At 39.3% G+C, this 12500-nt stretch overlaps 2 protein-coding genes across 2 annotated transcripts in view; both read right to left on the bottom strand.

Moving 5' to 3' along the window:
• The window catches only part of LOC138018624 (lactadherin-like), a 100363-nt gene extending 94355 nt beyond the window's left edge, over nt 1-6008 (bottom strand). Inside the window, exon 1 of the mRNA XM_068865315.1 lies at nt 5909-6008. Within this exon, the coding sequence (XP_068721416.1) occupies nt 5909-5986 (78 nt within the window). The 5' untranslated portion in view covers nt 5987-6008. The remainder of the gene's footprint in view (nt 1-5908) is intronic.
• LOC138018627 (uncharacterized) overlaps nt 1-12500 on the bottom strand; it is a 399148-nt gene that overhangs the window by 291024 nt on the left and 95624 nt on the right. The gene's annotated exons all lie outside the window — the stretch shown is intronic.

Here is a 12500-nt window from a genome sequence, read left to right as displayed (position 1 = left end):
TCAATTGACGTCTGGTTTTATTACTGAATTGCCATAGGCAATCTACACAGAAAACGAGTTGAATCTCTCCATTTTAATTTTTTTTTCCGAGTGGGAAAAAGTCTTTCCTGTCACTCCCCTGCTAAGTTGTGTCGCCGTGCCTAAAGTCTTCTGCATGTATTTTTGGTAGTTTTCAGAGGGTAGTAGAAATGCGTAGATTTACCTGATGGACACAGTGAAATATTTAATGACCCTGCCATGGCGTCGAAATCATTGTAACGCAAATTAGGGTTTGGTTGAACTTTAAACAAAATATACCCCTATGGAGCTTAAGAATGGAACGTCAATTGGATAAACAAGACAGGCGGTGAAAAATACATATCTGGAATCTTGAGAGCGACGAGTAATGGACTTCGACAACAACTGCATCTTTCGCTGTTGGATATCATGAAGTAAGCTGTATTTTACTAACTATGCTGTTATGTACATCACTGAAACCAAATGGAAAATTGTCTGGTAACTTTTTCCGAATGAATATCATGAGTTTAACAAACTCGGAGCCTTAATTAAGGAATCGAACTCCTTGAGTGGATCTGTGATCTGTTGTTTATTTGTAGTCAACTCTGCATTCTGTCTTCGCGTAAAAAAACAATTGGAAATTTGACTAATTGTTGCTAGTCAAGAATTATTTGACAGAAATCTTGCTGTCCATTTTTTCCTTTATTATTCAAGGAAAGGGTTCTTCAGTAAAGCGTTTGATCCTAAACACTGGTGGGAAATTTATTTAGTTGCGGTGTATCGGGGTTTTCACACGGAGTGTCACGGCTTTTTTGCACGCACGCAATAAAATGGGAAGTTGTTTTCTCCCTTCTAATAGCAAATATGTTGCTTGTTTCAATGAAACTTTTAACCGTAAAAGGTTTTTGTGAGATGTTTCTGTCTTTGTGGATTGATGTCGTTCGAAATGATTCTTACTGGGTTGATATTTGAAATGTGATTTGACAGGAAGTTTTGGCCATTTTATATTTCAAGTGTTCTTTCTTGCAAATGAATAGTAGGTAGCCATAGTTTTGCACGTCAGAAAATATTTGTTTAGTCATTCTAGTGTAAAATGAAGTTTATTTGGGAAGCCAACAATATTTTGTTATGCTTATTTACTGCTCATTTAGGTGAATTTTTGCGTTCTTGATCAAATTTTAATTTATACAACAATTATTTACAAACAAGAAGCTATTTCAACAAGGAGCTATTTAAAAAAGAAATAATGTTTCGTTTCCGGGGTGCTAAGGGCGGGAGAAAAGATCAAATATAATGATTCGGCTCACTCTATTTGTCATATTTCGAATTACCACTAACTATGTTTACATTACCAATAGGAGGTTTTCACGTGATGTCAATGTGGGTGGAAGAAAACAAAGGATCTCTCATTAGCTTCTTTTGGTCGTCCACCAGTAGTCGTACATTTCTCTTTTGTTCTTGGGGTCTCTAGAGCGGAGGGGTTGGCGCAGTGGTAAGATCTCTGCCTTCCAACCCTAAGGTCCCGGAGAGAGTGTGGAATATTTGGTGACTTTCTTTCCCGCTAAAGTTCACTCAGCTTTCCATCCTTCCGAGGTCGGTAAAATGAGTACCAGCATGCATGGACTGCTTAGAAGCGGCTGCCATTTGCGCCTGTATATGCTTCCAGTCCGCTGGGGGTAAATTGATCATTGTAAAGCGCCTTTGAGACGTTTGTGATAAAGGCGCTATATAAATGCACCACTTTACTTTACTTTGAAAACGTCCTGTTAGCATGGAAAGCGATAACATTGGAGTTTTCACAAGTCTGTCTCTTCAGTCTAACTGAAAATCATTCACTTACAGGTAGCCAAAGCTTTTTATTTGTGATCCATTTACATTGCTTTTGTGTCCGTCGCGTTTATATCTTGCCATACTTCAGGTTAAGGTAATTCCCTTGAAAATGACGTATTATCCAGATTTCTGTCAAACTTGGCACAATTGATATTCATGCAGAGGACAATGCAAAAATGCAGTAAAAAGATAGGGTCACCGTGCTTGTTTTCGTGCTGCGTCCCCTTTTTTTTTTGAGTGTCTTTTGAGCGAATTACACGAGAAGCGTTCAAAAAAACTTGATCAAACGAAAATATTGTCGTTCTTTAGCAAAAGCTACTGAATCGTACTGAAAAGTTGAGCCTACTTGTTTGTCAGAGCCAAAATCTTTCCGCAAAGTGGTTTCAAATTGCTCCATCTTGCAAAAAAATGTAAGCATATTGGACCGCTACATCATCACCTCACACTAGTGTCGGGCTCCAAATGCAGTTTTCACGTCATTTATATGTATATTATGCTACAAATTCTACTGTCCAACTTTACGAACCCCCCCCCCCCCCCCCCCTTTCTCCCCTCAAAAAATGTTGTTTGATACCCTGGTTATTTGCGCTCCTCACAAACAATTTTGCTTGGGGTGGACAAGGGGAAGGAAGTCTTTTACGGCTTTTATTGTAGTTATTGTCTAACGGTCTAAACCACGAGGAATTCACCACGAATTCCTCACCACGAGGAATTCACCTTAATAAACTTCTATTTCCTGTTTCAAATCGAAGAGTTCAATATTTTTATTGCTACAGCAAGTTCCCGGAAGTTCCGAAATAAACTAAGCGTACGCATATTGAAATATCAGCCCTCGTCCTATGACACCGTGGGTTGACTTGGCTTACGAATATAACACTACCTCGTCGCCTACAAACACATCCAAGTGCTATACAGTGCCTTTCCATACTTTCCACGATAAAGTCTCAAGTAATCGAAAAAGAAGCGAAGAAAGTATTAGTCGAGAATCAAGAAATAACTCAGTCCTTCCGTAAGAAGTTACTGTTTGACCCGAAAGCCTCGTTTTCGCGCCTTCTGAAACTGACACCGCTGAGACGTGGGTCACTACAACACATTGTGTAAATAGGTTATCCTGAAGACAAAATAGATAGAAAACAATAGGAAGTACGACACTATAAAGCCAATGAAATATAATGTTCAACAAGAGGTACGACCCCAACCAAATTTGGGTGCACAAACAAAGAATATTATGGTATCTTCCGTTTCGGCTAATTGGATTCTTAGGATTTTTTCTTTGTTATTTTCGGATTGGCCCAGCCAGCATTACTCCTGGGAAAATCCAGTTTCCACGCCTTCACACATACCACCCAACTCAGTGCGCTCTGTTTTTGTGTATCATGTACCACAGGCAACCCAGTTTGTGGAACGTCTAGTTAAATCTTCTGGCGCACTGAAAATCGAATTTCAAAGTGAAAACGTCAGAATGTTTTGCAATGGGTGAATAGATTATCTCAGCAAAAAACTAAAAAGTTGGAAAAAAGTTTGAGGTTAGGGGAACTTTAAGGTCATGACAGGATATTGACATGGTATTGTAAATAGTCGTGCGTTTTTAACATGAGCTATTGGCTCGGGAGATTGGGCAACCTCTCCCTACGTTTGCGACTTTAAATAAAGTTACCTTACCTTACCTTACATGACGCATGGGCTAGAGTCACTTATTGCTACCCCAGTGAGTGAGCCTGAAGCAAAAGAATCGAACGAGACTTTTCTCTAATCCGGAGAAGGACATGTCACATATTTTACTTTGTTGGGGTCTAATATACCCCTTGGCTTGCCCAGGTACTTTTTGTAAATATCCCCCACTAAAACCGTTAGGCAGCATCAGTATTAATATCAGTTCCGTCCATGGCCCTTCCGCGCCACGGAGAATTTCGTATCTCTACTCCCAATGCCGGAAAGGGGGCCAGTATAGTCTCGTGGACTTCAGTAGCATCCCCGGGCCGTTCTGTGGGGAATGTTAATTTCTCTTCTTCAAAGTCCATTCAAAGATAACTCTTTTGGTTCGGAAGTGGATGGTGCTCTTCGTTTCCCGGCCACTGCTAGGCAGACGAAAGATCGCCTCCACATGAAACAGCAGAGTTGGTGTATTAAGGAGTTCAAATCCCTCAAATATTGGCACGAAAGTACCGGACATGGAATGGGAAACCCCCAACGAGACGTCCGGTATCCGGGCTCAGACGAAAACTCTGTGCTCGTTTCTATTTGTGTCATGACGACCATTTATTTGGTAGGCGCGTTGTTTGGTTGAGACATCAAGGCAGCCGATGCTGTCACGGGTGTGTCAGTTGTTGCTACCGTGCTACTTCCCCCCTCATTTCCGATGAAATCTGCTGTCTCCAGTAGACGTTGTGTACAGTCGCGTAGCACATTTGGATCAATATTCTTACCTTCTGTGTTGGAAAAGTACCGAAAATCATAACACCGCAGTCTGACACTTTTGCTACTAAAAACTCGGACGGAGTGACAGATCGTGCGACAATCTAGGCTTGTAAAGCATCATTGGCTCTAAAGCATCACATGACTCCAGGTGGACGTCTGGTTGATTTTTCGCAAATAATTTGTTAGCTGATCGCATCGTAAAGGCAGTTAAACCAATAAATTGTAAACTAGGAACTCTGATATTTACCAAATAAAATTTAATGCGAAGTGAATACAATACTTTGAACATTCATCATGCCTTCAAGTAGTTTGATTAAAATTCTGTTGGTGAGGTAATTCTCTATTCCCCTCTTCGAACGAGTAAAAAGAGATGCAATTTTTCTCAAATAAAGTTGAAAAATAGACTTCATTAGCAATTAAACATGTTACAAAGGCTGCAATAAGAAAGCGATTGTAAGCAAAAGGGTCTTGTATTTAATCAAACTGTAGAGTTTTAAACATTAAATGTTGACCCTAATAACGCTCCATACTTCTCTCGCGCTCTTTCCTGCTCTTTATCCCGTTGCTCGTCACTAACAAGTTCCTAAAGAAAACGACATTGCCCGCACCATTTCTTGCGTGATTTCCCGCCAAGATAAACGCGGGTAGCACATTACCCGCCAACAAAATATAACATACCTCTTCCCCGACGGGCTGACACCTGATTCCCTTCCCTGCCCCGCAAAGAGTGTACTGGCGGGCGTACGCTGACATCACAACCAAAATTTCTCGGATGGATAGTTTACTAAATTTTCTTAGCTATGGCGCTCCGCTATAATGCCACTGCGCTTCCTTCGAATAAGTGGTGTATTAGTCCGGTGACTATTATAAGTAAATAGGAAGTCTTGCCAGTTAGATCGCCATGGTGAATAGGCCTCATGAGGAGACGATATTTCTCTCCTCGTTTTGTGTTTTGCATTTTGGCACATTTTACAACTGTTATTCGCAAGACAAGACACCGTAAAATTATCAAACTCTACGATTGTGGAGAACGACCGAACAGGGTCCTGGACATATCATTATTCTTTCATATTAAACTGAAAGAGATGCAAATTTATTTTATTGAGAACGGACAGGGATATTACTTACCGACAAAATTATATTTCATCCCAAGTAGCAAGACTTCTCATTGCAAAAGAGAGTTGGATGAAATAATTTAACAATTAAAGTTTATTTGTTCTTCAGAATACTGCATGACGTCTCAAAAACTTGAGCAACTGCTGGTAAATGTCTTTTTAAAAGGCCTTCGACGAGGAAGAATAGGTGTTGACTGCTTTTAATGTATTATGAGTATGGTTCTTCTGTCGTTACTTTTTCCCTGTTGAAATCGTGAGTAAAATGAAAATCTGGTAGAACCGAATTTGTCAATGAAAGGACATATAAGACCGCTTTGACGTGCATTTCGATTGCCGTTAATGCTTTTGCAGGCAAAAAATAGAATCCAACGCTCAAAATAATAAACCGTCTAAAGGTGGCAGGAAAATAGAAGTTATCTCTTGCAGCAAACGACATCCGAAAACAAATTAAGAAATCACCAGCTGTTTATGGCATCTAGATCAAACTGACAGGCTTTCTTGAGATAGTTTGAGAAGAGTATAGATCTCAGATCATCTAGAGTACTTACCTCTGAGAACAGATGACCAAACTTAAAATGAGTACCAAATGCTAAAGTGAACCACACAACCGCTATCCACGCGTGCATTTTTACTTGCAACGAAAGCGTGAAAGTAACATGAAGGGCTTGCAATATTAATATATGATATCCTAAACTGGGAAAAAACTTGTCAAGTTCAATTAGTATATATTATCTTTTCGAGTAAACAAACTCCCATGTAAGTCTATTATTATCATATATTTGTGAGAACGATAGACAAATATTTTAAGTTCGCTCATTTAATGGTAGAATTTTGACGACTGTTATCTACTAATCAGTCAATTGCGTTAGCATCAAAGCCAATGTTAGTGTGTAATTCAAAAGAATAACACCAATGTCATAAAGCAGGTGCAGACATGACATTAAAATGATATTGATATCTACTTCACGCAGCAGTCTGCAAAATTGGGCAATGTTCCTATGATGATTTTCTTGATGTAACTCCCAATTGAAGACATTTCACTTTGTGCTTTAAAGAAAAGGTTAACCATTTTAGTTTTGTTATTTAGATAACAAATACTAAGTTGGGTGATCTATAACACAACAAGACCCTCCGTGAGAGTACACTGGGTTGCCTGTGGTATGTGCACCGTTCCAGACAATTTTTTCAAGTTGGGGGGGGGGGGGGGGGCATTAAGACCATTTAAGGGGTCACCCAGAAGTCATACCAGCAGAGTCCCTTTGGCTCACAGGTTCTCACACGTTCGCACGACGAAAAAAATCTGTCCTTGCGTAATATGTAGCTATAACAGTGCACGATATTGTTTTGGTATTGTCTATCATTGTAGTGCCATGGTAGAAGCCTTGGGTAAATAGCCTGAGAAGACATGTGGTTACTAGCAAAGTACTGAACCCAGAAAGATTGAAGAAAATAAATGGGAAGCGAGAAACATTGGCTTCTGGGCTGACATGTTGATAAACTTCTTTTCATCACAAGTTTAAGGACGTTCGCGCTAATTGTTTGTGCGCAAAGTTACTGCGCAGGTAACGCGACTGTAATATGTCACGCATTACTTCGAGCATTAGTGAAGTTGAGGTTTTAAAACCTTTGCAAAAACCGTGGACGATAAGTCTTGCACAGCGTTGGATGAGAGAAGATCGTGATCAGTCAAAATTGATTTACAATATTTATGAAAGTCAAGTAGACTACTGCACGACTCTGATATTCGCGAGGTTTATCAGTCGTGCGCTAGTCTACTTGACTTTCATACAAAATTTTCAAGCATCAGTTAAAATAACATGGCGACAAAAACGCCGAGGAAAAAATTCCAGGCCGGCAAAAAAATGGCACATTTATTTCCGAATCATCATGAAACTTCAAAGAGAAAAGAGCGGGAGGATGGGAAAGCTCTGGAAAAGGTAGTTGATCGAGTAGACTAGTGGCTGAAAGTTTGGAAAACTCGAGGACGAACCGTTGCGTAAATTTAATGGGGCTCTTTCTTTTTAATGTTTTTATTACCCTACGAACTTAAGTTCAAAGTGAATGCATGTTTTTAAAGTTCTTTCCCTTTACTTTCGTGAAAATTGAGCAGTATTTTCGTCCTCGTCCGCTTGAATAGTGCGGACATGCGTGGAAACAATCAGCGATTGAAGTTCACAAAAAAACACACTCCAGAAGATGAGCATGACGGCAATGGAGAGATATTATACAAAACACCAACCAAATGAAGATGACCCCTGCTTAAAACTTCGTTGCTATGCTCGAGAAAGGTTTTTTTTTCGGTAAAAACCTTTCATCTCTTCAACGATCGTTCCTCTCTTGGGTTCCAGTCCTTGCCCGACAGGTCACGCAAAAGCGTGACAAACGAACTTTTCCAAGAGCTTTACAAAATCACATCGATTTTACTCGTTCAGATCATCGGTGACCCCTATTTTTTTAATCATGAATCACTTAATTTACTTACTATCTACAAAATATGATGAAATGAAAAAATTCTCACCGTAAGAAGTTATCTTTTTTTAACATTTTCTTTCCTCGTGCCATCGAATTCTGGTAGTGGTTGCAACGGATAGAGCTTACGAAAACGCTCGTCGAGGATGAACTCTACTGTTTACCACATCCCTAGCGGCATACAATTATCTAAAAATCTCACTCCTAAAAACCTATGCACGGAAACTTTCACTCTAACAGTTTATTTTTATGATTTTCGATGGATGAGCAGATGAGCCTACATCTCGCTATTATGACCGATTTCTCGAAATTAAGGCATTTTTCCACTGCCATTTTCTCCAAAACAAAGTCGGTGACCCCCATTTTTTTTTTCGTTTTTGGAGTAAGTACCTTATGACCTAACTCTAGGCGAGAAATGAAGAAAATCTCACCGTGGGAAGATTTTGGCGCGAACGTCCTTAAGCGTGCCCTGTGAGCATCTGACAGCATTGTAATGCTAGAGTTTACTAAAGTTTACTAAAGTTAAGCCCTGTAATGCATTGTAATGCTAGAGTTTACTAAAGTTTACTAAAGTTAAGCCCTCTCCGGCGGGATTAGTGTCTGGATGGGTGACCAAAAACATATCCGCCTTCGTAAAACAGAAGCATTGGACCGAAAATACTATTAACGCTAACAAATGCGAACTTAGCAAGGTACAGATTTTGTTAGCTTGCTTTATGCAAAAGTAAATAAATATTGATACACAGTTTTTAGAAAGAGCAGAAGGAAGTTTCCAGGACGGTCGCTCGAGAATAACATATTTACGACATGAAAACAACATTAATTTTGAATCGTGAATATAGAATATAAACAGTTACGATCAGCGACAAACAGTTTGGGAGATTTTTCCTACGTTCAATTTTGTTATTGTAAGTTTTTGCTGCACAAATAAATTTTTATTGAAACAAACAACATAAGATGCACTAAAACGCCATTGGCGTTGCAATGACTTTCCATTGCTGGTTAACGAGAATAACAAACTCACGAGGCAGAATGTATATTTATATTTAATTAAGTTAGCACAACACAAAAACGCTAACCTCATTTTGACACGAAAATACTTTACTATTGCCATAAAAACTATCCAGTTAAGCTCGCATATCATAAAACATGATGAATTCATAAAGGCCACCTTTTCCAGCGAACAATTTTTTGAAACAAACAAAATATTTGCTATTATTGCGTGCGTGAAGAGAAAAAACTCAATCGTGTCAAATATGCGCAATATTACAATATTACACTCTTTCTCAAAAGAGGTGATATTGTTATTTATCACACACGGGGCAAAATTACTGAATGCTGCTGATTGACTGAGACGGAGGGCATATTCCTTTAATCACGAGGGCACTTTTGGTAATCAAGAGGGCATGATTATTTGATCCTGACTGCTTAACAGTTGCTTTAGTTGCTTATCCAGAGCAAGCGAAGTTGCAAGAGAATCCTCTTCAAGAATCTAGATAGGGAGTCACAAGTTGCATTTGTCTTACGGGTTGTTTGGGTCCTAGTTCTCGACATTGGTTCTACCAACGGGCTATGTTGCAACTTTCTCACGGAATAAATACTTGTAAAATGTGTTGCTATCGAACAGATGATATATTTTCAACGATGATTAATATTGGGGGATACTCGGAAAACATCCGAGCGTTTCTTTTCGGGAGGCGAACCTACGACCTCCCGATTACCAATTCAATTTTACCACTGAGATATAGGAGTGGGAATAAGGCATCAAATCTGAATGAGTTGACAATTATCCCTTTGTACTGCTAGGACTGAAATTGCCGAAAAGGTGCGTCCTCGCTAGATGAATTAAAGCTAGATGTTGACCGCGGTAGATGAAAGCCAGACGTTGCTATTGTTGGTACGTTATTGGTGGTTGTTATGACCTGTTATTGCTTAAGTAGCAAGCGGATCCAAGCGTTTCCGAGCAGTCCACGCATTTTGATTGCGCGGAAAATTAACTTTGCATGATTCCAAAAATTGTAGGCGCTCAAAACGCAACGAAAATATTTGAAAAGCATGTCACAGTAGAATTCACTGATCTCCCACAAACAGAATGTGGATGGACCATCTTCCTCAACCCCTTTTGTCCTTTAGGTCTTTATTATTCTTGTTAGTATATGTAATCGCAATGTGCCCTCGTGCAATTAAGGATTAATTTCACCGTGCCCGTATTTTAAAAATTTTCACAACCAAGAAACAAGCTAAATATTTTATAACATCGTATAACGAGGAAAAAAGTGAAAGAAAGAGAGGGAAAAAACGGAAAGCAGGCGATAAGTATGAGCGATGCTAAACGGGAACAAAAAGCGACAGGGAGAAAGAAAGAGCCCGAATAAAGAGACGAATATATACGGTGACGAGAAGTTGGAAGGAAGAGCAAGCACCCCGGGGGGTGCCTGACCCTGTTTCAGACAAATATCGCTGATTTTCCAACCCATTTTAAGACAGAATTCCGATTTTTGATACCCTGTTTAAGACATTTAGCCCAGTTTAAGACAAAAATTCATAAATCGATACCCTGATTAAGACAAAAAATAATAGATTGGATACCCTGTTCCAGACAAAAAACCCGAAAAACATACACTGGCTGGCCGCACGTCCCCATTAAGCCCTTATAAGGGAGTACCCCCCCCCCCCCCCCATCCCTTCCTGGGTGGCGACGAAAATAACAAGAAAGAGCACGAGAAAATAGACTAAATAAATTCCTACCAATGACTCCAAAGTTCAAATGATGGCGCTTGGCAGTTCCTTCAGATCCATTACCTACGAACAAACATTCCCTATAACTCGAAAAGCTATTCACTAGCCATGGATGTCATTAGTGGTAGTCCAGCTGGGTTCGAAATCCTCACCTCCCACACGGTTGCCTTAACTGATCCTTTATAAAATTGGCATGTTTCCTTCCTGTTGGCTGAAAAACAGTAATTGTAAAATGGGTGAAAAACTGTTTTGGTTGTGATTAGCAAACCCTAAAAAGGTAGTAGGACAATATATAGAGGAGGACCATGGATGACTCATGGATTACATCATTACTCCATATTATGAAATTTTCTCTAAGACACAAGCAACCTAAATTGGACAGCTCAAAACCACTCTTATATCAAAAATTAAACCTAGTGGCTTTTTGGCAGCTACAAATACAATGACAACTTTTTTTAGAATGCAGGGAACTTCTGGTGACATTACCGTCTGTGTACTTCAAGATCCCTAAGAGAAGCGATTCTAGTATTTGTGTGTACTTTTAATGGCACAACGTTCTAGTTACTTTGGATAGGATTTGGAATTCTTCCAAGAGCTATTCTGTAAATGAGGGCTGGAATTTTACTGGTAGAATAATTTTTAAAAGGCATTGCTTTTTTCTTTGTGCAGTTCTATTTTACAGCTGCCATATTCAGAAAATGTCAATATCACATTCATAAGTCAAGTATTGTATCTTACGGCCTCAGGCTACCTTTTTACGAGTGATAACTCATTTTCAATTCTGGTAGTCCATATGTTGTACACTCAAAAGTAGCTGACTCAAGTTTGTAATTTTGACAATTAATATTTTTTTGACAGACAGTGAGTAATTAGTGCTACATTGTTCGAGTTTGCTTCTTTCAAATGTTGCGTCAAAGTCAAACTTTTTAGTGCGCCTCGTTATCCATTTAACTGTGATAATGCATCTGAATGCCAAATCCCTTCGAATTGTGGTTGGATTTCTTGCTCTGATGGTTTCTCAAGTTTTTTCAAAGGTAACTGCTTTCTATTCCGATGTTTAGAATATATAAAGTCAAATACATATGCATTGCACAATAGAACGAAATAAACGTTAGAAAGATCATCCCAAGTTAGTTGATCAACTTAATGAGTTGCAAAGCTCTGAAGCTACAAAAAGTCCAGGCTTGAACGGAATTCAAATCCATGACCTTGCAGTTGCGCTTCACTTGCACCAACTGAGCTGTCCACTTGCCAGTTCTATGAACATCGGACATCCCCAATTCCTTATACAATTACGACGGATAGACATTCCCTGATGAGACAGACAGACCAGCGAACAATATTCTGCGCGAACTGTCCCTCAGTTTTCAAACGTTGCGCAGTGTTTATTCGAAGAGGGTCTTGGCGAGGTCTCGGATTCTTATTCGTCACCACTGAAAAGGGAACATGCTTTCCTCGACCTATTCCTTTTGTAAGTCTGTCAATACTTCTATATCCATATAAACAGGAACAATACCTTCACCTGATGTTCATCCTATAGGTCGTCAAGAATATGTGTAAAAAAAAGGCAGGATATACGATAAATTATATGAAATGGATTCCGTTCTCTTTTCCGGTGTCTTTTCCGTGCTTACGGCAAACGCTAGCTGAGTCTTTTCTACAGAATAAAAACGAGGAAAGATAACTTAAGGAAAAAAATAGCTTTAAAGGTGGTCGGATCTTTACATTTAATGGTGGGAAATTTCAACAATATGACGAACTGATTACTCAACTGGTTTTGTATTTGTGAAAAGGCCCAAGTCGTTTCGATTCAATTCGGATTCAACGCAATCTCAGAAGAGCATTGCCATTGTACATTGGCCACAAGAGTTGAAAGTAAAATTGGTTTTATGCTTGTTTAATTAAGGCAGAACACCTTGAACGGAGAGACCA

The sequence above is a fragment of the Montipora capricornis genome, chromosome 10 (assembly GCF_036669925.1).
Source record: "Montipora capricornis isolate CH-2021 chromosome 10, ASM3666992v2, whole genome shotgun sequence".
Taxonomy (NCBI): Eukaryota; Metazoa; Cnidaria; class Anthozoa; order Scleractinia; family Acroporidae; genus Montipora; species Montipora capricornis.
Note: the sequence above shows the minus strand (reverse complement) of the source record. Positions and strands in the feature narration are given on the sequence as shown.